Genomic DNA, 26,398 nt, shown 5'->3' with positions numbered 1-26,398 from the left:
AGGTCAGTCCAGCATGCCTAGTCCCAGCCAGTCACAACCACCGCGTCCTCCCAGAGCTTGTTTCGAGTGCGGTGATACACGTCACATGGTTAGGGACTGCCCCAGACTTGGTAGGGGTGCATCTTCACAGACTGCTCAGCCGCAGCGTGCTCCTCAGAGTTCTCGGGCCATGATCACAGCTCCTGCAGCTACCCCACCTGCCCAGCCGGCTAGGGGCGAAGGTCGGGGAGATAGAGGTCGCCCTCGAGAGAGGGGCCGAGCCAGATATTATGCTATTCCTGCTCGTACTGAGGCTGTTGCCTCCGACTCCGTCATTACAGGTATTATTCTGGTTTGTCACAGAGAGGCATCGGTTCTATTCGATCCGGGATCTACTTACTCTTATGTGTCTTCTTACTTTGCTCCTCATTTGGGTGTGCCTCGGGATTCTTTGAGTGCCCCCGTTTATGTTTCTACTCCCGTGGGAGATTCTCTTGTTGTGGACCGTATTTATCGGTCATGTTTGGTTACTATTCGTGGTTTTGAGACCAGAGCAGACCTATTATTACTTGGTATGGTGGATTTTGACATTATTTTGGGCATGGACTGGTTGTCGCCCCATTTTCCTATTCTTGATTGTCACGCGAAGACCGTGACGCTGGCTATGCCAGGTATTCCGCGTGTTGAGTGGAGTGGTACTTTAGATCACACTCCCAGTAGAGTTATCTCTTTTCTTAAAGCTCAGTGCATGGTTGAGAAGGGGTGTGCCACGTATTTGGCTTATGTGAGAGATGTTAGTGTTGATACCCCTTCTGTTGACTCAGTTCCAGTGGTACGGGATTATCCCGATGTGTTTCCAACTGATCTTCCGGGCATGCCGCCTGATAGAGACATTGATTTTGGCATTGATCTGTTGCCGGGCACTCAGCCCATTTCCATTCCTCCGTATCGTATGGCTCCTCCTGAGTTGAAGGAGTTGAACGATCAGTTGCAGGAATTGCTTGGTAAGGGTTTTATTCGACCCAGTGCGGTGCTCCTGTTTTGTTTGTGAAGAAAAATGATGGTTCTATGCGCATGTGTATTGACTACCGCCAGTTGAACAAGGTTACAGTGAAGAACCGTTATCCTTTGCCTCGCATTGATGATCTGTTTGACCAGCTTCAGGGCGCATTGGTGTTTTCTAAGATTGACATGCACTCAAGTTACCATCAGTTGAAGATTCGGGAGCCAGATACTCCCGAAGACTGCNCCCCTTGTTTGTTTACTTTGGGACTACGGGTTAGATTCCCGGTAGATCCCCCTGCACATTTACTTTGGGACTGCGGGTTAGATTCCCGATAGATCCCCCCTGCATATTTACTTTGGGACTGCGGTTTAGATTCCCGATAGATCCCCCTGCACATTGATAGTTGGACTACGGGACGGTATCCCGGGAGATCCTTCGGATATACTCATATGATGGACTACGGGACGGTATCCCGGGAGCTCCTTGGGCGGTTGATGAAACGGACTACAAGACGGTATCCTGGGAGATCCTCGTTGCTGGTATTGATATTGAGCTGTTTTACTCTGTGTTATCTTAATTTATGAGTGTTAATTGTTGTCTTGTATAGCCTGTCTTACTTCATAGTTGTACCCATTATTTCTGTTTATTTCATACTGTTGCAAGACTTATTATTATTATTATTATTATTCTCAATAGGGCCCTGACCTTCCTCGTCACTACCCAACCGAGGTTAGGCTTGGCACTTACTGAGTACCGCTGTGGTGTACTCATGCCTCTTCTGCGCATGTTTTTCATGTGCAGATCCAGGTACTTCATCTCAGGCGTATCACTCTCGAGGCGGAGAGACCTAGCAGAGACTTCGAGGTACATCTGCTGCGTCCGCAGACCAGGAGTCTCTATCTTATTCTAGCTTTAGCAGTTAGCTTTTCCTTTCATACTTTTGCTTTAGACATTCTGGAGTTAGAGCCGTGTATTACTTTCCGTTAGCTTGTGTTCCCGTGAGTTTCCGGGTTTTGGGATGATATTGTAGACTTCCGCATTTTTGGGTTGTATATGCCGAGCGGCATTTATATACAATTACCCTTCTAGTTGTTTAGTTTAAATTATTTGTTTCCGTAATTTATGTTATTTCCGCAAATGTTAGGCTTACCTAGTCGTAGGGACTAGGTGCCATCACGACATGTTAACGGAGGGCGAACTGGGGTCGTGACAGTCATGAACATGATATTAACTGTTGAGATCATGGGGGAAGATCATGGAGGGGGTTATGGAGGTGAGGGAGTTACAACAATAATTATAAGAAGTAGTGGGAGGTCAATGGAGAAGAGTAGTAAAAGTGATTTCTTTAGGAGTTATAGACATCCACTAATATAATTATAATATTTCGTAACAATAGTATTTAATTGCAAATGATCAGTAATACAAAATTGAAGAAGCATTCGTTATATCTTATAACTCCTATCCGTAAAAGCCTGAACTAGCTAGGGCTCTTAAATTTGGCAAGACTCTTATAATCCATGTAGAAGAATCTAAAATGAAAAATAAAAAATGCTAGATAGTCATTTATTCATGGGGGATTTGCATCTATACCCGCTTTTTGGGTCACGTTTTAACTTGTATCCGCTTTGCAAAAAAAATTTGCAAACGTACCCACTTTTTTGCGTAACTTCAGCATACGGGGCTGAAGTAGCAAAGGCAATCACGCAAACTTCAGCATTCTAGTAGACGGGCCTGAAGTAGCAAAAATTGCTAAACCAAGTGTGCTGAAGTTTTTGTTTGTTAGCTGAAGTTTTGTTCTCTATTTGCTGAAGTTGTTGTTTGTAATTGTTGAACTTAAGCATTCTAGTAGCTGAAATTTTGTTCTCTATTTGCTGAAGTTTTTGTTTGTAATTGCTGAACTTAAGCATTCTAGTAGCTGAAGTTTTGTTCTCTATCTGCTGAAGTTTTTGTTTGTAATTGCTGAACTTCAGCATGTTTTAGATGAAGTTTTTCACGTAAACTTAGTGTTGGCTGAAGTTTTTATTCGTAATTGCTGAACTTAAGCATTCTAGTAGCTGAAGTTGTGTTCTTTATTTGCTTAACTTCAGCATGTTTTAGCTGAAGTTTTATATTATTAATGGAGAAAGTTCAAATTATATATTCAAGACGACATTTCTCAACAATGGCAGTGTCATACTCAATCTTTAACTTAGAATATTCCTGCTCCAGTTTCTTGTTTTTATAACGTGCCCTCCTGTTATGAAACCAAACAGCAACTTGGTGAGGATCAAGGCCAAGCTCAGAAGCAAGCTTGTCCTTCCTCTCTGTCTCCAGTTTGTGTTCGTCCTCAAAGCTCTGTTCAAGAAGATTAACTTGTTCTTCGCTAAACTTCCTCTTCATATATATAATTTTTAGTTATTTTCCCTTTGTTTAATAATTTTATTTGTAATTTATTTTTAAATAATCTGATAAATATACTTATGGCAATCATCCCCATGAACTAAAGTTTCATAGCAGCATCAACAGCAGCAGAAGAAAAAGAAGAAGAAGAAGAAGAAGAAGAAGAAGAAGAAGAAGAAGAAAAACGAAGGAGGAGAAGGAGGAGGAGAAAGGGGGCTGAAGTTATTCAAAAAGTGGGTACAAGTTAAAAAAAATTTAAAAAAAATGGGTACAGCTTAAATGGGAGCGACCAAATAGGGCGCCCCGTGCAATTTTTACTTTATTCATTTATTGTCCCGTGATTCCAACCACATCAAAATTTATAGTCACTTGTTGAGCCCAATCACTGAACCAATAATACTCTTAATATCGTGTGATATTGTCCGCTTTGGGCCAAGCTCGAACGATTTTCTCATACAATTAATTAAGAGATTCCTACACGTTATATGTAGGCTCCCAATATTTTCATGAAACTTTATTCGCACACCTAAAAATTTCTACACACTACTTCCACCACTAATTAATTACCACCATACATTATCATTTCTGTGCGCACATTACCACATCAATCACCACTCCACAACCACCATTGCCAACCTTCTCCAGGTTGGTCCCCCCTTAGAATGCGACATTTATGGTGAACTTTCCTTTTTAGAACATGGGACGACTTCCAAATCGAACATGTATTTTCTCCTACAAAGATACACTATAAAAGAATAGAGTTTAAGCATCACTAGTGTAAAGAATTGTTTAAACTATTAAATTATCTAAATACAAAAAATATTTTGTAAAATGTTAGATTTGTAATCTTAAAAATAAAAAATAATGTATAGTAACTAGGGCTGTTCATTGGTCGGTTCGGATCAGATTTAGCATATTTCGAATTTAACATTCGAAATTCGGATTCTACAAAGTGTAGTTCGAATCCAATCCGAATTAGCATCGGATCAGATCGGATTTTAAATTTTGGATCGGATAAATATTTTAGATTTTCGGATAAGATTGTATGCATTATTAAGGCTTATCACTGTGTCAAGTTTCCTGGTGTAGATTCTGAAAATACTTATATAAAAGATGAAAAACACCACCTTTAAGCTCTAAGAAAGAGGGAGAACAGGTCAGTCTTACCGTCGATTAGGGCTGTGTGTCGTCTGGTCGTGACTGAGAATGAAAATCAAATAGAGAATTTGACGGTGCACAATATGCCTACTCGATCCTTCGTTCGTTCTTAACTATCATCCATTTATCCCCGAACACGATCCCGGCTTAATTTCTTGGGCTTTTATTCAGACTTCAAAGCTCCAAATCACTTGAATTCATTCCATAACATCTACATAACTCGGAATCACTCCCACAAGGCATAAAACACACACTTAGTGCAAACACTAGCGATTAAAGCTCAAACTCAATTAAAGTGCAGTAAACTAGAATGTAATAAGCGGAGAAGAGAGGCGGAACAGAGAAATGACAGAGAGAAAGTATCGATATAACCTAAGTGGCTAAGTCTGAAAAATAAAATAAGAAAGAAACCTAACCCTAAAAATTTAGTCTAGTATTTATATAGGTCCATATAATTTCGGATTTCGAGTTGAATTGGATAAATATATACCAATCCGAATCTAATCCGGATATCCGAATTTTTAAAAAAAACATAATCCGTATCCAATCCAAATATCCAAAATCCAAATATCCGAATAAAATGGATCGGTTTGGATTTTCGCATATCCAATAATGATTATGTTACCTCAAAAAAAAAAAAAAAAATAGCATACACATGAAAAAGAGAAATAGAGAGAATGGGAAGAAAATGGAAAAACAAAATAATAACACGCTATAATTCATCCACATAGCATCAACGCACCTTTGAAGTCAACCACTTGAAAGGAAATTAATGAGAGAGAATTAAGAAAACCGTATTTTTAGCTACATAAACATATTTTATTTGCAGCCGCAAAAATTAAACAATTAATTAGTCACAACTGGAGCACCAACCGACCACTTAATTTATCACATTATATGGAAATTTTCCATTACTCAGTCAAATTACTCGCTAAACGTCTTTATTTTTTTTTTCTTTATTTCCCTAATCACTCTCTCCTTACCCCACTTCAACCACACCCTTTTCAGTTATCATCACAAAATAAACATAATATATACATAACCCTTGATCTATAATTCAACTAGAGCTAACCCTCTCTCCCTTTCTAATAATCTCTCTTTTTTTTCATGGTGTCTAAAATGCTTAGATTACCAAATATACAGCTTAACTTCCCTACATTTTCAGCAGAATTTTTGCCTAAGCCATCTATTATCAAATTAAATGAAGGTAACCTAGCTGCACCTGCACCAAAAATTATATCCACTAAGGAAATTTCCAAGAACATTGCTCATAGTGTAACTACTAGTATTAATACTACAACAGATAGTAGTAGTAGTAGTGGTAGTAGTAATACTGAGAGATTGGCTTCGATGTGGAGAGAAGTTCAAGGGTCGAATAACTGGGAAAACCTAGTAGATCCATTGGATTCTCTTCTCCGCGAGGAGATTATTCGATATGGAGAGTTTGTGGCTGCTTGTTATGATGCATTTGATCTTGATCCAAATTCAAAAAGATACTTGAATTGCAAGTATGGGAAGAAGAGGATGTTAAGAGAAGTAGGGTTGGGAGATTCAGGTTATCAAGTGACAAAATACATATATGCCACTCCAGATATTAATGTCTGGAGTATTGGTGGCAATAATATTGGCTCATCATCATGTGGGAGATGGATTGGCTATATTGCAGTATCAAATGATGAAGAAACAAAAAGACTTGGAAGGAGAGATGTGCTTGTTACTTTTCGGGGAACGGTCACTAGCCCTGAATGGATAGCCAATTTGATGAGCTCATTGACTCCTGCTCGTCTTGATCCTCATAATCCGAGACCTCAGGTTAAGGTTGAAGCTGGATTCTTGAGTTTGTACACCTCGAATGAGGGAGAAAAGTTTGGCCTTGAAAGTTGTCGCGAGCAATTACTTTCCGAGGTAGGGAAAGTACTAAACAAGTACAAAGGGGAGGAAATGAGCATAACTTTGGCAGGACATAGCATGGGGAGTGCATTAGCCCTATTACTAGCCTATGACATTGCAGAGTTGGGCCTGAATCGTGACAGGTTATCGAATAATCACATAATAGTACCGGTGACGGTTTTTTCCTTTGGAGGGCCAAGAGTTGGAAACTCTGGCTTCAAAGAGAGATGTGAAGAGCTAGGTGTAAAAGTTTTGAGAATAACAAATGTAAATGACCCTATAACAAAACTTCCTGGGGTTTTTTTGAATGAACATTTTAGGGTTTTGGGTGGGTGGTATGAGGTACCATGGAGTTGTTCATGTTATGCACATGTTGGAGTTGAAATCTTGTTAGATTTCTTTAAGATGCATAACCCTTCATGTGTACATGATTTAGGAACTTATCTTAGTTTGCTCAAGTGTCCTAAGAGATTGCAAGTACAAAGAGAAGAATTAGGCATTGATTTCTTCAATAGAGCAAAGGAGTTTGTCATTTCTGGAGCTCAAAACTTCAATGCCTTGCAATTGAAAAATGCTGCCATGAATATGGTGAACTTGGTTCAGTCCCAAAGGACTTAAAAATTACATCATGGCATGATCTTGATCTAGTGATGTATTTTAACATTAACCTAAAAATAGATAGCTTTTTTTGTAGAATATATAACTCTAATTTGCATCCTCTGGGAAGATCATGAGGTTTAAAGGGCAGCCCGGTGCAGTAAGCTCCCGCTATGTGTGAGGTCCGAGGAAGGGCCAGATCACAAGGGTTTATTGTATGCAACCTTACCCTGCATTTCTGCAAGAGACTGTTTCCATGGCTCGAACCTGTGACCTCCTGGTCACATGGCAACAACTTTACCAGTTACGCTAGGCTCCCTTCGCGAAGATCATGAGGTTTACAGTTTGCAAATACATATTGTACAAATATTAATAATAGTAAATAATGCAAGAAAAATCAACTAGATATCAGAATATTGTGTTCTTTATTTTATTTATTCATTTGATTAGGTATATATAAGGGGTTAAACCAACCTCTTAGTACTTGGTTATGGAGGCACCGACCACAAATCTTTCCCCAAACATAAACCAAATTTTAAAGGGGAAGAGAAGAAGATAAATAGAGGGAGATGACCAACAATGGTTTAGGTGGAGTGGAAAGTACTCAAATCGAGCTTCGGGTATGAAATCGCTTTTGTTAAGGAGCGCTTTATTCAATGTGAAACTTCCGATATGATTCTGAATTTAATCGGATCCTAATGCAGGATAGCGTGAGGGACACCAAAAATAAATAAATAAGGGAGATGCATATGGTACATATTAAAGCCCTTATATCATGGTTTTGATATGTTATTTGATAGTGATCAGTACATAATAGATTCTAAGACCAGGTCAATGGACATGATCGAATAAAAATACTCAAAGCATATCTTAACTATTATTCCTCCGTCCAAAACTTATGTTCCTATATCTCTATCATCCTCTATTGATTTTGACTAATTTTTTCTAATTTAATTGAACTCAACCTGTAAGGTTCCAGAAAATTTATTTTAAATATATAGGAAACAACGATTCTTGTAAGGGGAACTAAATATTATGAATATTTTATTATCTTTATCAAAAAATTTCGCTTGGCTTTAAGAAACTAAATAATATAAAGCAATTATAAAGAGGGTATCTACACCAAAACCATGCTAATTTCTATTATGTTTATATGCCAAAACACACACTAACTAACACCAACCTTGTTTGAAATAGCGCTAGTTACTTGGTTCGATTATATTAATTCCAAATATTAATGTTTACTCCATTCAGACTTTCTATATTCAAATAATAAATATTAGGTAAATCTGCCCTTTTCTATGAGTTTAGTTAGTTACGTTGTATATATTAACGGTAAGAAATATTTATACAATCAGGTCCTTTATTAGGAAATTACAAGCAAATTTTTGATAATCATTAATTAATGACAAAGAAAGATGGTGACTAACAATATGCCAATAGTTGTAGAATTTTTTTAAAACTCCATGCATAACATGATAATATTTTATGTTGATGATTGTGAGGTTAATTTGTCCATCATGAAGTTAATTTGTAGGGTTATCAGCATAGCTAGTTCCTTCTTACGACCTTGTATTTATACTTTTGACTGTGGCGAAGTCAAGAATTTTTTCTAGGGTGTTCAAACGTGAAAAAAGTGAAAAATAATTTCCGACAAAGGGTGTTCAATATATGTTATATACCTCTAAAACTTAATATTTTACCTATATACGCAATGTAAATTTTCGATGAAGGATGGTCAATTGACCACCTTTTAAGACATGTAGCTTCAACCCTGGCTTTTGGTTTAATAAATTTCAACAACCTCGAGGTGGTTTTATTAAAATGTAAGATAAAAAAATATTTTACTGACAATGGTAGAAAATCTTTATATTGTTCATATAACTTAAATTCTTTTTTATATTAGTTGACGTTTGCAAACTCTCGTTGAAGTTATAGCATTATACAACATCTTTTCTCATGCATATATGAATTATAATGCAAACGTCCAATTTCAATAAAGTAAATAAAACGATAAACTCCACGAAAAAGGTGGGTTACCAATTTTCTGGAATGAAATAGTAGTTGTGTTCTATTCACACGTACGCAAGACGTATTAGTCAAGATCTTAGTCAGATTGTTGAAAAGTTTCATCTGCAAAAGAAAGAGAGGTTCTCCGACCAAATATTTGTTAAGAAACCCATAAAATATGAAGTATATATTAAATTTTAAATCAGTTATTAGGCTTGAAATTATTATCTAAAATCCAGAAGATCAGAATGCATAAAGTTGAAATTTTGACTCCGCCTCTACCACACACAATATATTTAAGGATGAAATCTCTGAATCCCACAAATGACAACAGGATCTTTACACAAATAGCTGCAGTGGCGGACGCACATGGTGGCAAGCGGGTTCAACTGAACCCGCTTCGTCAAAAAATAATACTGTGTATATGTATAAATTAGGATTAAAGCTGCGTAAATTTTGTATAAATATTTTATTTGAACCCACTTGACAATTACTATTTTACGACTAAAGTTATGTACTTATAAGATTGAACCCGCTTGCACAAAATTTTGGGTCCGCTACTGATAACCGGTCATATTCATTGTTTATTTTTTCTAGTCATATACATAGATTATACATAATTATACATATATAATACATAAATTGTGCATATATTATACATTTGTCGCCTATTTCTTGTTTAGGTGGTTGGATGAGCGACTATTTGGATTAATTCTCCAATGACGACAAAAAAGATCGGAAATGTACGTAAAATTATAAAGCGGTCGTGCATGGGTGACAATATAACGGTCGCAAACTCATTTTATATTTTCTCTTTTTTGAAATTTAGTAAAAGGGTATATTTTATATACTGACTATATGGCAGCAAAACAAAAGTTTGGGTCACAAAAGGTTTTTTTTTTTTTTTTTTTAGGGGGGGGGGGGGGGGAGGGTAGGGAGGGAATTGGGGAATGATAGTACAGTATTTTTTTTAAATTGTATGTTCTCTTTTAAAAATTCAAAAGAGACAGACAACATTATAAACAATAAAGTACTGATCTCATATAATTTTTACTGTCATTTAGCTTGGCCTAAATCAGCTGCGCTATTTTCTCTTCTGAATTGCTTCAATTTCTACGCTAATTCGCAATCATCGAGCTAAAGACCTACGATTACAATTTTCAAGAAGAGCAAGTAAGAAAATACATTGAAAAAGCGATCACAATAACGTTCATGCTAAAAAATTCAGATGGAAATGCATAAATTAATATGCTTATTATGTCTTTGAGATAGAATTGTGATACATACATAAAGAAAAAAATGACAAATTGATCCTTTATGTTTGGTGGTAAGTTCAAAATAGTTTCTTAAGTATACTCTTGAGTAGTTTTGGTCCTCTAAGTTTGTCAAAAGTGATCACTTTTGATCTCTATCAAATATTTAACAAAGAAACTGCAATACAAAAACCGCATGAGACACCAGAATTATAGCTTGTTTGCCAAGCTTTTTTTTGGGCCAAAAGTGCTTTTGGCCAAAAATTGAGGTGTTTGGTCAAGCTTTTAGAGGGAAAAAAAAGTGCTTTTGAGGAGAAGCAGAAGCAATTTTTAAGAAGCAGAAAAATGTAGCTTCTCTCCAAAAGCACTTTTCTGAGAAGCACTTTTGAGAAATATACACTTAGAAGCAGTTTTCAAAAGCTTGGCCAAACACTAATTACTGCTCAAAAGTGCTTTTCAAATTAATTAGCCAAACACAAACCGATTCTCACCAGAAGTACTTTTTTGAAAAGCACTTTTGGAAAAAACACTTCTCAAAATAAGCAGATTATAGAAGCTTGGCCAAACAGGCTATTAGACCAAAATCTCACAAATTCAAATAATAAAACCAAAACCAATTAAAAAAAATTATGTTTCGTATTGCGTAAAAAAATCCAAACCAAATCCACATATAAATATATAATTTTTATATAAATACTTTTAAGACTTTATATAGAATTTTTTTTAAAAAAAAATATCTAGAGATATTTGGGATCCTCTAATGGGATATAATATTTACTAGAACTATGAAGTGAATTTATTTTTATTTACTTAAAGTATTGGGTTGTGTTGCTGTCTTATCAGTGTTATTGACATGCGTCTATGTCAAGATATCTTTTTTGAATTTGAAATGGTATATCGATAATTTAAAATTAAATAAAACTTACCATTATTTAGATATCATATTAATTTTTTTATTTAATTATTAATTTCGATTAACCTTGAAAGCGTACATCAACGAAAAATTATTGGTAGACGACTAAGAAAATAACTATAATGTATTATGAAAAAAATTCTCCTATAAGAATATTTTAATAAATCATATGTTTGTCAATTTCTTTTTTAATTTTTACTAAACATATATTCACTTATCAAAACTTTATCTGTTGGATATTGGATCTGGGTATCGGGTCGTTCTATGTGGGCTGACCCAACCCATTTGGAGAAGAAAGAATTTTAGAAGAGATAGGGTTTGAAATAACCTCTTTAAGAGAGGTTACTACACGTTTAAGTGTAGTGGGACTCTTCAAAGAGGTTACTACACGTTTAAGTGTAGTGAGAGCAGTTTTCCCATAACTGCTATTTTTGTTCTCCATATAAACGTGTGCTTTCTTCTTTCTTGACACACAACAGAGATAAGAGTAAGAGTGTGATCAAAATTTATTTCTCATATCTTCCCAATCAACACAAGAAGACATTTAGTTCTGTGGTAATTTTGCTCTGTTTCCAAGTGAAATAAAGTGAACTTAGGAGCAATTTCCCGATTGAGATTTGATTCCGGTGCGTTAACATGTACAAAGGGTATGTGTTCATTGGTGAATTAGAGGATGGAAGTGTTACTGAGATTGAATCGCGAGATGTCACATTTCTGGAAAATGATTTTCCAAAGAAGGGCGAGGTAAAGAATGGAGAGTCTCTTTATGAAATGTTGAACTCAGACAGTCAGCAAGTGTCTTCTGACACAGTTGATAATCAAATAGATCAAGATCTTATTCTTGATCCGAGTGGGAGTGGGAACTCTCAATCCCAAAGTCCTTCTGCGAACCTGAATTTCAACTACGAAAGAGTGCCAGGAAAAATATACCCAAACCTACTTATGAAATTGAAGATTATGTTTTCTTGGTATCTCCCACAGAAATGGATGAGCCAAAGTCTGTGATTGAGGCTTTATCGAGCCCTGGAAAAGATGAGTGGATGAAAGCAATGAAAGAAGAATTAGAGTCCATGAAAACCAACAAAGTCTGGGATCTAGTTGACCTTCCGCCGGGCGTAGAGCCGTTGGGAAAAAAATGGGTTCTCAAAGTTAAACACAAAACGGAATGGGTCAATAGAAAGATACAAGGCGCGATTGCTGGCAAAAGGTTTTACTCAAGAAGCTGGAAAAAATTATGAGGAAATATTTTCACCAGTTGTGAAGTTAACCTCAATTCGATTACTTTTGGCTATTGTTGCACGTTTGCATTTGCAATTACATCAAATGGACATGAAGACAACTTTTTTCAATGGAGAACTAAACGAAGAAATCTACATCTACATGGAACAACCTGTAGGCTTCATCATTAAAGGCCAAGAAAAGAAGGTCTGTAAATTGAAAAGATCTATTTATGGCCTGAAGCAATCTTCAAGGAAATGGTATTTGAGATTTCACTAGCTGGTGATCTCGTATGATTTCACCATGATCAATGAAGACCATTGCATTTATGTGAAGAAGTCCAATGGGATGTTTGTAATTCTTTCTCTTTATGTGGACGATATTTTATTAGCCGGAAACAATTCAGAGTATTTAAGAAATATCAAGTTATGGCTTTCAAAGTCATTTGACATGAAAAATATGGGTGAGGCAGATTATATCCTTGGAGTTAAGATCCAAAGAGACCGTTCCAAAAAGTTATTGAATCTATCTCAAGAAATATATAGAGAAAATTTTGGAGCGTTTTCGCATGAATGGTTGCAATTCCATGGATACTCCTATAGTGAGAGGTGAAACTTTAAGCCTTGAAATGTGTCCCAAAACTGAAAATGAAAAGGAAGACATGTCTCGAGTTCTATATTCAAGTGCTGTCGGGAGCTTGATGTACGCTATGATGTGTACTCGCCCAGACATTTGTTATGTCGTAGGTCTGGTTAGCAGGTATCAATCTAATCCTGGAAGAGATCATTGGAAAGCTGTAAAGAGAATTTTCAGATACTTGAAGGGAACTGCAGATTATTCACTATGTTATAGTGGAAATGATTATACTTGAGAGGATATACAGATGCTGATTGGTCTGGTGACCGAAATAATAGAAAATCAACATCCAGTTATGCCTATGGTGGTGCTATATCATGGAAAAGTAAGAAACAAACCTATACAGCCCTTTCAACGATGGAAACTAAGTTCGTGACTTGTGCGTCCGCAGTACAAGAAGCTGTTTGGTTGAAGAGATTCTTTGAGTATTTGGATATTACAAAGAACTCTCAGGGTCCCATGACTCTATATTGTGATAGTCAAGCGGCTATTGCATATACAAAAAATCCTAAGTATCACAGCAAGACCAAACACATTTGCATCAAGTGTAACTTTGTGAGAGACATGGTAGCAAGTGGAGAGATAAATTTACAGTACATTCCTACGCGAAGCATGATAGCTGATCCTTTTACAAAGGCGATATCTAGAGACCTGTTTGAGAAACATGTAATGGCTCTAGGTTTGCGAAGGATATGAATATATACATATATTCATATATTTATGTATTGTAAAATGACTTGCTTATTTTAATATGCTCATCAATATTTGACTCTTGAATTTATGCTTATATCTCTTATGCATGTGATGATGTTTTGTGGATAAAGTGTGTCGAACAAGTCGTGAGATGTGACGACCCAAAGGGTCATCACCTGTTTTCTTACTTATTCCGTACTTCCGAGGCCTTAAAAACCTCATTTTTAGTCGCCTCGATTTGCGTGCGCAGTCCGGGCGCGTAGCCGAAAAACTTAAATATGAAATTCTGTGAAAAATGCTAAGTTTTGATGTTAAAATGAATAAATTTGACCTTGGTCAACGTTTTGGGTTAACGGACCCGGACCCGTGATTTGACAGTCCCGGAGGGTCCGTATGAAAATATGGGACTTGGGCGTATGCCCGGAATCGAATTCCGGGGTCCCAAGCCCGAGAAATGAATTTTTAAAGGAATTGTTTTTCTGAAATTGTTAAGGAAAATTGAGATGAAAATCGATTAGAACGTGTTGGTATCGGGCCCGTATTTTGGTTCCGGCGCCCGGTACAGGTCTTATATGTGATTTAAGATGTTTCTGTAAAGTTTGGTTGAAATCGGACGTCGTTTGACGTGTTTTGGACTTAAATTTCAAAAGTTGAAAGTTAATGAAGTTTGAGGAAAACTAGTGATTTTGAGGTTTGATTTGTTGTTTTTGATGTTATTTGGCGATTTGATCGCACGGTTAAGTTCGTAGGATGTTGTTGAGTTAGTGCATGTGTTTGGTTAGGAGCCCTGAGGGCTCGGGAGAGTTTCGGAGTGGTTTCGGACTTAGGAGGATTGCAGTTTTTTAACTTCAGCAGTTGCAGGTCCCTTCTTCTTCGCGTTCGCATAGAGTCATCTGGCCCTTGGGGACTCAGCATAATTTTCCTCTTCGCGTTCGCACCAAGACCTTCGCGTTCGCGTAGCCTTCTAAATCCCTTCATCGCGTTCGCATCAGTACCCACGCGTTCGCGTAGACCAAGTCCTGGATTCCCCCAGCCTTTCCTCTTCGCGTTCGCACTCTTCCCATCGCGAACGTGATGGTCTGCCAAGTTTACCCTTCGTGAACGCGACCTTCTTCACGCGAACGCGAAGGGCAATTTTTCCAGTTATTTAAAATGTCCAAAACATAACAGTGACGGGAATTTTTCATCAAACACACGAACTCCTTCTTCTCTAAGGTTCTAGGGAGACTTTTAGAGCATTTCTTCATCAAAGCTTCTTGGTTAGTAAATCTTAACTCGTTTTCTTCATTTTCCATCAATATTTGTTGAATTCCTAAACCTAAAACATGTATTAGGGTAGAAATTGGGGGAAATGGGTAGAGTTAGGGCTTTTTACTTTTTCTTCATTTAGACCTCGTTTTGGGGTCGAATTTGAGAACAAATTATATATTCAGGCTCGTGGGTGAATGGGGGATTTGATTTTGGTCTGAACCTCGTATTTTGACCAAGCGGGCCCGGGGGCGATTTTGGGATTTTGGAAAGAAAGCTTGGAAATCTATAATTAGACATTGGGTTTGATTTGTTTAGCACATATTGATATTATGAAGTCATTATCGTATAGATTTGATTGAGTTGGAGCCGAATTCAAGAGGGAAAGCGGTTGTTGTGGATTGATTTGGCCGTGAAAGTTGAGGTAAGTGTTTGGTCTAACCTTAGCTTGAGGGAATAGGAGTTGAGTCTTATTTGCTACTTGCTAATTGTCGAGTACGATGTATAGGCATGGTGACGAGTATCTATACATTGGTGTCTAGCATGACCGTGAGTCCTTAAATTGCGAATATCCTGGTTTTGTTGCAGTTTTCCTACTTAATTGATGATTTCTATATGTTGTAAAGAGTATGTGAAAGGAAATTGTGATCTTTGAACTTCGTGAAGCGTTGGCCCGAGTTGAAATACGAATTGTGAAGGTATATGAGATATTTAAATCCTTGGGGCGTTGGCTCAAGTGATAATGTGAACTATGAGATGAAAGTGAAAGAAAGAGAAAGAGTTATTGGTTTATTCCCTTGCCGGGACGTTTTGTTATTTTTGTTGATTTTCTCCCTTGCCGGGACATGGAAACTTATTGATATTGTTCCCTTGTCGGGATTTAATTATTTAATTGTATTCCCTTGCCGGGATTTCTATCATTATTTATTTACTTTCTTGCTCCTTATTTGTGATTGTTGTTTGGGTGAGAAAGAGTGATAAAGCACGAAGGGTGATGCCGTGCATTGTATGATATTTGTGGATCGGGTTGCGCGCCGCAACAATGCTAAATGATATGGATCAGGTTGCACGCTGCAATAATGATATTGGTGGATCGGGTTGCACGCCGCAACAATGCTAAATGATATGGATCGGGTTGCACGCCGCAACAGTGTTGTTATATATTGGGATCGGGTTGCGCGCCGCAACAATTATTGATACAAGTGTGTTTATTTTGGATATTAGTTTCTTTGTTCGCTGTAAATTCTAAGCTGCCCTTAGACTGTTACTATGCATTTACTGTTAATTACTGGTATACCCCCGCAGCATGTTTCCCCCTCCCATCTTTACTTGTTTATTCCTGTTTTACTTTTCGCTGTATATTATATAACTGCATAGGTTTAATTGGTAGTGCGGTCCTAGCCTCGTCACTACTTCGCCGAGGTTAGGATAGGCACTTACCAGCACATGGGGTCGGTTGTGCTGATACTACACTCTGTGCTATTTTGCACAGATCCAGGTTTCGGGCAGCAGAGCAGTAGTGTGGGAGTAGGTCTTCAGTCCAGCGAGACATCGAGGTAGCCCTGCAGGCGTCCGCAGGCCCGGCGTCTCCTCTATGCTTTATTTTAGTCTGTCATCTCATTTTATTCGAGACAAACAATTTATGTTCTCTTTCAGACGATTGTATTTAGTATTCTTAGTAGTACGTGAGTATTGTGACACCAGTCTTGGGTAGAGGCTTATGTTGAATTTTCCGCATTTCTATTCAGTTTTCTATAATTTAAGACTTCCGCTCATTATTTAATTTCGTTGTTTTTTTTATATTATTGTCGATAATTGTTAAAAAGGGATTATGTTATTAATGAAAAGTAATTAAATTTGGCTTGCCTAGCTCCCATTAGTAGGCACCATCACGACTCCCGAGGGTGGAAAATCCGGATCGTGACATGAGATTGGCTCTCTTACACGAGCAATCGCCTCTTGCGCTAAGAATCGTGAAGAGATGAGACCTTATAGAACCTTGAATAATGCGAGGTTATATTTACTTGTAAAGGTCGGTCTTGATAACTAGTCAGACTTACGAATTTTACCATTCGATTATGACTTGTTTTGTAAGCCAGGTGCAAGTTTCTCCAAAAAATTTGATTTGAGGATTATTGAAGTGAAAAACTCGGGTTAGACATTTGAAGGTGTCTGGACCAAGATCTGTCCGGTGTTGGATGATTAAAAGAATAAGACACACGCGCCAATGTAACGTGAGAACGACGTAACATGTGTTTCATACCACGTATGCTATCGACCAGTGGGATGATAGAAGAATGAATCCCTGCTTCTTCATTGTGTGAAATCCCTAAGAAGTTACATTAACTTTTATTGAAATACCCTTTGACCTTTTACTGTCTCTTGAAGCGCCAATCAGTGTTGCTACTTTAGCATGTCACTATAGCCATGAGTGATTCGGCAATGCAGTGCATGTCTAGGAAAGCAGTTGATTTGGTATGGAAATATTCAAGTAGAAAGGGAAGACAAATAAAAATTAGTAATTTAACTTGTATTCATAGGTCGACCATTACACTTACCATGAGGGTATCAAATGTAATTATTTATACAAAGTTAAACATGAACTCGAGTTCATCTCTTTCGAGGATGAGGGATTAAATAACTAGCTACTAGAATAGCAGGTGATGTCTGGGGCTATCTCTTTTGAGTTCCAGCCCATCATGAGCGAAGTGAGAGATGTTGGATATTGGATTCCGGGTATCGGGTCGATCTATGTGGGCTAGCCCAACCCATTTAGAAAAGAAAGAATTTTAGAAGAGATAGGATTTGAAATAACCTCTTTAAGAGAGATTACTACACGTTTAAGTGTAGTGGGACTCTTCAAAGAGGTTACTACACGTTTAAGTGTAGTGGGAGCAATTTTCCCATAAATGTTATTTTTCTTCTCCATATAAACGTGTGCTTTCTTCTTTCTTGACACAACAGAGATAGGAGTAAGAGTGTGATCAAAATTTATTTCTCATCTCTTCCCAATCAACACAAGAATACATTTAGTTCCGTGGTAATTTTGCTTTGTTTCCAAGTGAAATTAAGTGGACTTAGGAGCAATTTTCCCATTGAGATTTGATTCTGCTGCGTTAAATAGGGTACAAATTCATGCCCTTGTTACTGAGTTTTAGTTTATCTATAAACAAAGTAAGATTGAAATAATAACCATGTAAAAAAACTCCGAAAAATCCGACAAAATCCAAACCGATATAATTAGTCTGGTTTGATTTTGATAAAAACCGAATCAAACCGATCCATATACACCCCTAAAGGATTCTGCATATTATGAGAAGATTACTGAATCTCACTAATGATTCTAATTTTCACGTACATTGAATTGGGAGAGTGGTCTATGTATTCTGCTGCAGCAATATGTGCAGTGAGATCTTACTAGGGACATAATCGTAGACTAGACCTTTTTATTAGCATTAAATTACAAGTATTAAAGCAGTATGTAGGTTAATTATATGCATATTGAAGCTGACGATACTAATGGAAGTCATGGTCAACGACTTTAACATAAATGATTAACTCAATTAATCACCTTATATTGGAGACCTTAAACAACACAAATGCACCAAATCAAGCTACTAATTATCCTACTTTACAGTAATTTACCAGTGGTATATATATATATATATATATATATATATATATATATATATATATATATATATATTTGCGCTTTTTTGCATCAAGTACTTTATGACTCTTACTTGGGCGGTGCTTTTTAATTTGTTTCTTTGTTGATGAACATACACAAGGCGATGTAAAAAAAAAATTAACTTATAATCGGTGTTTATATCGATTTAATGACAATATAACATGTGTCTTTTCATATATTTTTATCACTAATTCATTTTAAAAAATACACTATATTATTTCAATTTATCACTAATTAATTTTATTAAATTAATATGATTTGAGGTAAATATCAAGTGCATGTAAATTTTTACGAAGTGGGTGTTGCAAAGAGGAAACAATCTTGTTTGTTCCGATATTTTTGGCTGCTATACTAAAGTGTTGTTATAGAAAATATATATTATAACATAACATAAGAATCGGTTCCAAAAAACTTAGCTTTTATAGTGAATCACTGTTATATAAGGATGTTGTTTTATAGTCAAGTGCATGTAAATGTTTAAGAATTGAATGTATGTATTGTTGCAAATAAGGAACAGGTGGGGCAGTAGCCCCTTTACTAACACATGTTGTTAATCTTTTACCTGACTTCCGGTACAATAATAATAATAATAATAATAATAATAATAATAATAATAATAATAATAATAATAATAATAATGGCGCAATCTCAAACAAGTTTAGTCGGTTATATGAATTTTCAATAATCAATTAATTTTTTTTATTTGAAGTCATCTCAATTCCAGGCCCCGATAACTTTTAAAAATTTTAAAAGTTATTTTTCATCTAAGAGTGGCATCTGTTGGTACAATCTTTTCTCAAGTTCTATTTATCTGTGATAGTAATGAATTGTTGTCTAATTTCCAACAATATGTTATTCTAGAAGTTCTATCTTGCTAGAAAAATGGAATTCATGCTTTTCACAGATGAGTTGATTTAATTTATCTTTTTGTGGACAATCTTTTACTTTTAGCCTCGATCTAATTAAATCCACAGTCTGAAAAGAAATAACGTAGAAATTGAATTTTTTTACAAGCAAAGGTCAACTGACATATCAGATATCTCTATGTATTGACATATGCCTTGGTGCTATTTTTCTTCTTTTATGTTTGAATATCTTATTTTAGCATATAATTCTTTCAGGTGTAAGAAAGAAGAAAAAGAAAGAAGGGAAGAAACATTTGTTACTTTATGTTTTTTGTGATGTTTCACGAGTTAGTTTTTTGGTGTATATCTATAATATAACCCTATATTTTAAGCTTACCAACTCCAAATATGAATTCACTTGATATGAATCGTTATTGGTGAAATATTTATAAAGAATGAAGTCACACCAAGCTAAAGAATTGTGGTGGGATAAATAAAATCTCTCCATCTTTAGTTTCGGATTCAAACTTCAAATATTTAAAAAAAGCCTTTTTTAAAACCTTATGTAATATGAATCTAGATTAATTCAAACCCTAATACTGAAATGTCAATAAATTTTGAAAGTGATAACTAAAAGGAAGATGGACCCAAATGATACGAAGAATCATTACGTAGAAATCATTAGTAGTTTACCCTTTTAAACTATTCCATAGGCAGCCAACTCTCAAATTTCAAATAATACGTCACAAATAAACATGAAATATTTAAAACACGAGAATCACGGTGGTAATCTCTCCCCTCTAGAAAGAAAGCTTTTGTACCTTTAGTACTAGTTATTATGATTGATATAAACAACATAATATCGTCTGTGTCAACTGATTCTTTCATTATTCTTCGACAAATTATAAATTATAGAGCGTATCTGTAGCAAGAAATTAATGGGATATTCATTGCCTTTTCTACCCAATTTCTTGCTTAACTGTATAGTTGTATACTCTGTTTTAAAGGCACAATTGGAACTCGCCCGGGGCGGAGCACTCGTAAAACGCCCCTGGGCTTATGTGCGGGACTTAGTTCCGTGAGACTTACGCCTCGACCATTGGGGCTTACGCCCCGGACACGCCCAACGCCTAGCGTACTTGGCTCGCCTAAGAGAACTTTATGCAATTGTATGTAACTAACCTTGTAAATCCTCAAATTTTCTTAATAAATCGTTTACTATTCAAAATTACTTTTTTTCTTATTTTAAATTATTAAGTTGAGAGTATTTTATGTCATCATTAAAGTAAAAATTATTGCACGTTATCCACTAAGACTGCTATAATAGTTAATTTTAAATAAATCTTTCATTTAAAAAGTATTTATTTATTAACTTTTGTTATGTCTTTACTATATACTAGTCCATAATTTTTTTTATAATCATTTTTCTAAATATTTTTTTTCATGTTTATGAGATAAAATACTTATTAATTTAATAGCTCAGTATTAGTAACTATTTACAAATAATTAGTTATCATGGTATTGTATGGTGAATTATGTGTCACTTTATGAACTTGTTGAAACTTAAAAATGAACGATGCTTGAGAATCACATTTAAATTGTGAATTATGTTTTTATATAAATTCTCTTTCAAATACAAAGCATATTAAATAAAAGGAGTATTTTAAGAAAAATATCAAATTATAATATCGAAATTCTTTCAAGATTCATTACTCCTTAAGATTTTGTATCGAATACATTACTTTTGATATTTGAGCTGTAACGACGTTGCAACTAATTTGCATATTATGATATATGTCATACTTTTCGTATTATTCATAGTTGAATTATAATTTATAAATTTTTTTAAATAGATTATTTTTATAATTTGTGATTTTTAACGTAATTTTTATAATTATTTTTTATTTTATACTATCTTAAAATTCTTGAAATTAGTAAAATTTAAAGATCCGTGGGACTTACGCCCCATGTCTCAGGGCTTACGCCTCGCCTTGCCAGAGGTAAAACGCCTCGCCTCACGCCCCCGCCTTTTAAAACATTGGTTGTATACGGTCAAAATCATATGCCTTCGATTTATAGGCCCGAGTCTGGGCGCGGTTGAGTTCGGGACCGGCTGACCGAACTTGAGCTCGTAGTCAGAGTGCAATGCCTGGAGAAGGGAATGCGAGGAATACCGGGGCAAGTGTGCTCGAACCCAAAATAGTACCGTTATGGGTTTGTAACAGAATGAGCTAGATTCCAGCCACGTCCCCAAGATCACGGCGCAAATCTCGGAATAAGGTTGTACGATTCCGTACTAGGCGGTTAGACAGCTGTGACAAGAATATTCCCTACTGTAAATAGAAATATTCCTTATTTAGGGTTCCCCTATTATAAAAAGGGGATCCCAATCATTAGTAAGACCTTCTGATCACTGAGAAAAGAATATACTCTCTACCTTTTTCACATGCTTTTGATCAGCATTTTCCTTTAGCTCTAGTGTTCTTACTTTGCTTTTATTATTTAAGTGTTCTTATAATACCAAGCCTACCTCGAGGTCCCTAGGCTCGAGGTCACTATTGTTGAGTAACATTGGTTTGATTGACTTCTCTCTTTCGTTTCTACTTCATACTTCTTGATTATTAATCGGTATTGAATTAAATCACGTATCTTTAAAACCACTAATCAAATTTAATTGTTACTCGTACTTTCGAGGTAAACAGTTTGGCGCCCACCGTGGGGCTAAAGATAATAGTGATTATTTCTTTACTGATTCTCGTTACACATGTTATCTTTACACTTTTTCTTGTCAAGATTTTTTGATTCTCAGGCTTAAACATATCTAGCACACAAAACGTACTTGTTCATGACAATGAGGGTCTTAGAGAAAACAACAATGTAGGGATCGGTGTATCACCGGTAAACCCTAGGGAAGTGCCAAACATGAAACCAGTTGATGCTGGTTCTCATATTTCTATAAACACCAACCTAGGCACAGACCCTGAAAGGAGTGTATGCAGGGATGCTCAACCAGTGGACCAAGGAACACCAGGAGTAGGAGATGGGGGAGTCAGCCTCCAAGTGATATTTGAGATGTTGCAGGCTCAGCAAATCGCCATCGCTCAACTTCAAAGTCAAAATATGACCCAGAGTGTAGCTGAACATGAAAACAATCGACGCACTGAACCAACGCCAGAAGGGCCAAATGAAAACGACTCGTGGACTGACCCCACCATTATGAAAATGCTCGAAGAGCTCACTAAAAGGATCGAGTCCGAAGAAAAAAAATTGAGGATAACGATAAGAAGGTGGAGACTTGTAACTCCCGTGTAGACCAGATGCCGGGGGCACCTCCAATTTTGAAAGGTCTAGATGCCAAAAAGTTCATACAAAAATCATTCCCTTAGAGCGCAGCCCCGATGCCTATTCCTAAGAAATTTTGCATGCCCGATATACCCAAATATAACGGGACAACCGACCCTAACGAACATATTACTTCATACACTTGTGGGATCAAAGGAAATGACTTGAATGATGATGAAATCGAGTCAGTGTTGTTGAAAAAGTTTGGGGAAACACTCTCAAAATGAGCTATGATTTGGTATCACAACTTAGCTCCTAACTCTATTGATTCATTTGCTATGTTAGCAGACACCTTCGTTAAAGCCCACGCCGGGGCCATAAAAGTGGCCACGAGAAAATCAGATGTCTTCAAAATAAAACAAAGGGACGAAGAGATGCTGAGGGAGTTCGTGTCCAGGTTTTAGATGGAAAGAATGGAACTACCACCGGTCTCCGACGACTTGACAGTACAGGCCTTTATGCAGGGTTTGAACGAGCGGAGCTCAATTGCTTCTGGACAGTTAAAGCAGAACTTGATCGAGTATCCAGCCGTGACGTGGTCAGATGTGCACAACCGTTACTAATCTAAAATCAGGGTTGAGGACGACCAGTTGGGAGCCCCCTCGGGTTCAGTTCACCCTAATAGGTTCGCGGCCAAGCCCCCGAGGGACACAGACCGGGAATCAAAATTCAACAAAGAACGGTATCAACCATATGCCGATAGAAGGAACAGCGGCCCGAGCCGTAACATTCCTCGGAGCGATCGAAGAAATGATTGAGGTCAAAGTTCTCGGGGTCTCGTGGGTAAGAGCGGGTTCGATAAACATACCGACCCCACAGAGGCTCCCCAACTTCAGCATAGATGCGTCGGGGATTGTCTCGGCTATTGGGAGAATCAAAGACACCAAGTGGCCCAGGCCTTTACAGACCGATCCTTCTTAAAGAAACCCGAACTTAATGTGCAAGTATCATGGCACACACAGTCATCGAACAGAAGACTGCAGACAGCTAAGGGAAGAAGTGGCTCGTTTGTTCAACGAGGGCCACCTTCGAGAATTTCTAAGTGATCGGGCTAAGAATCACTTCAGGGAGAGAGATGCAAGAAAAAATGAACAAGAAGAACCACTACAGGTAATCCACAAGACCATTGGCGTAGTTGATGTCCCTCAACAACCTGTGGTCAAGCGTACCAAAGTGTCAGTCACCAGAGAAAAACGGACTCGGAGCTATGTGTCCGAGGACGTCTTATCATTCTGTGACGAGGAAGCGGAAGGCATATCTCAGCCTCACAACGACGCCCTGGTAATATCTATCCTTTTGAATAAAATACAAGTTAAACGTGTTTTAGTGGATCCAGGTAGCTCGGCAAACATAATTAGATCGAGGGTCGTGGAACAACTCAGCCTACGAGATCAGATAGTATCTGCATCCCGGGTCCTGAATGGCTTCAACATGGCAAGCTAAACAACAAAGGGAGAAATCATCTTGCCGGTAAACGTAGTCGGGACCATACAAGATACAAAGTTCCATATCATTGAAGGCGACATGAGGTATAACGCACTCCTCGGGAGACCGTGGATACACATCATGAGGGCAGTGCCTTCGACTCTTCACTAGATGATGAAATTCCCCACAAAGGAAGGAGTGAAAACACTCCACGGAGAGCAGAAAGCCGCAAAAGAGATGTTTGCAATCGAGGAAGTGCCCTTGACCTCGGAGAAATCAAGCTCCGAAGATAAGCATGCGGCTGAATATCAATCACAGCCCCCAGCCTCGACGGAGTCGAAAAAATAGGTAATCGAAGACGAAGAGGACTTCCTTACTCCTCGAACCTCTGCCGTTCCTGAAGAGTCCGATGCAACCAAGTCAACTGTCGAGGAACTAGAGCAGGTCATACTTACCGAGTATCTGCCCGAGAGAAAGGTATACCTGGGAACGGGATTAACCCCCGAACTCAAGAAATAACTCATTCAATTTCTTATTGATAATATGGATTGCTTTGCTTAGTCCCATTTAGATATGACAGGGATTCCACCGGAAATCACCACACATCGACTGAGCATCGATCCCAGGTTCAAAGCGGTGAAGCAAAAAAGGAGGCCTCAGTCCGAGATAAAACACGCCTTCATAAAAGACGAGGTAACCAAACTTCTTAAAATAGGATCCATTCAGGAGGTAAAGTACCCCGAGTGGTTAGCCAACGTAGTTGTAGTTCCTTAAAAAGGAAACAAGCTTAGAATGTGTGTAGACTATAAGGACTTGAACAAAGCATGTCCGAAAGATTCATTCCCATTGCCGAACATCGACCGAATGATCGATGCCACAGCTGGCCACGAGATCCTAACCTTTCTCGATGCCTACTCCGGGTACAATCGGATTCAGATGAACCCGGAGGACCAGGAAAAGACTTCGTTTATTACTAAGTTTGGAATTTATTGTTACAAGGTAATGCCCTTCGGGATAAAAAATGCAGGAGCTACGTACCAACGCCTAGTTAACAAAATGTTTAAAGAACAAATAGGTAAAACAATGGAAGTTTATATTGATGATCTGTTGGTTAAGTCCCTGTGCACAGAGGACCATTTAGTTCATTTGTAGGAAACATTCGAAATCTTGAGAAAATCCAACATGAAGCTTAACCTGGAGAAATGTGCCTTCAGAGTCGGTTCGGGTAAATTCCTCGGCTTCATGGTGTCAAATCGAGGTATCAAGATTAACCCCGATAAAATCAAGGCCATCGAAGATATCAAGGTCGTGGATAGTGTGAAAGCCATGCAAAGGTTGACGGGTCGAATAACTGCTTTGGGTCAGTTCATTTCGAGGTCATCAGATCAAAGTCACCATTTTTTTTCCTTGCTAAAAAAGAAGAAGGATTTTGTGTGGACCCCGGAATGTCAACAAGCCTTAGAAGAATTAAAGCGGTATCTGTCGAGCCCGCCTTTGCTTCACCCCGAAGGTAGATGAGAGGCTTTATCTATACTTGGCAGTGTCCGAGATAGCGGTAAGTGGGGTACTAGTTCGAGAGGAGCAAGGTACGCAATTTCTTGTTTATCACGTAAGTCGTGCTCTAGGAGATGCTGAAACTAGGCACCCTCACTTAGAAAAATTAGCACTTGCTTTTATCAGAGCATCTCGAAAGTTGAAACCATATTTTTAATGTCATCCCATATATGTATTAACCACTTACCCCCTTCGAAATGTTTTGCATAAGCCCAAGCTATCGGGCCGATTGGCCAAATAGGCCGTCAAGCTTAGCGGGTACGATATCGAGTATCAAACCCGAACGGCCATCAAGTCTCAAATCCTAGCTGACTTCGTGGTCGATTTCACGCCGACCCTCGTACCCGAAGTAGAGAAAGAACTCATGTTAAGCTCCGGTACAACATCGGGGGTATGGACCCTCTTCACAGATGGTGCCTCGAATGTGAAAGGGTTCGGGCTTGGCATTGTCTTGAAGCCACCCACAGGTGATATTATTAGGCAGTCTATTAAAGTTCCAAGATTAACTAACAATGAGGCCGAGTATGAGGCTATGATTGCAAGTCTTGAGCTATCTAAAAG

The 26,398-nt window shown here is 37.5% G+C and overlaps 1 protein-coding gene across 1 annotated transcript; it reads left to right on the top strand.

Annotated features, from left to right (window-relative positions):
- The first annotated feature begins 5,641 nt into the window (after positions 1 to 5,641).
- Positions 5,642 to 7,030, top strand: LOC109238904 (galactolipase DONGLE, chloroplastic-like). The gene has a single exon (XM_019405392.1). It carries the CDS (start codon positions 5,642 to 5,644, stop codon positions 7,028 to 7,030), a length of 1,389 nt encoding a protein of 462 aa, XP_019260937.1.
- The last annotated feature ends 19,368 nt before the right edge of the window (positions 7,031 to 26,398 follow it).

This window comes from Nicotiana attenuata, unplaced genomic scaffold, assembly GCF_001879085.1.
Source record: "Nicotiana attenuata strain UT unplaced genomic scaffold, NIATTr2, whole genome shotgun sequence".
In the NCBI taxonomy this organism is placed as follows: Eukaryota; Viridiplantae; Streptophyta; class Magnoliopsida; order Solanales; family Solanaceae; genus Nicotiana; species Nicotiana attenuata.
The sequence above is the reverse complement of the archived record's forward strand: the minus strand, read 5'-3'. Positions and strand labels throughout refer to the sequence as shown.

Coding starts and splice junctions, on each gene's coding strand:
- LOC109238904 (XM_019405392.1), top strand. CDS start 5,642: ATGCTTAGATTACCAAATATACAGCTTAACTTCCCTACATTTTCAGCA.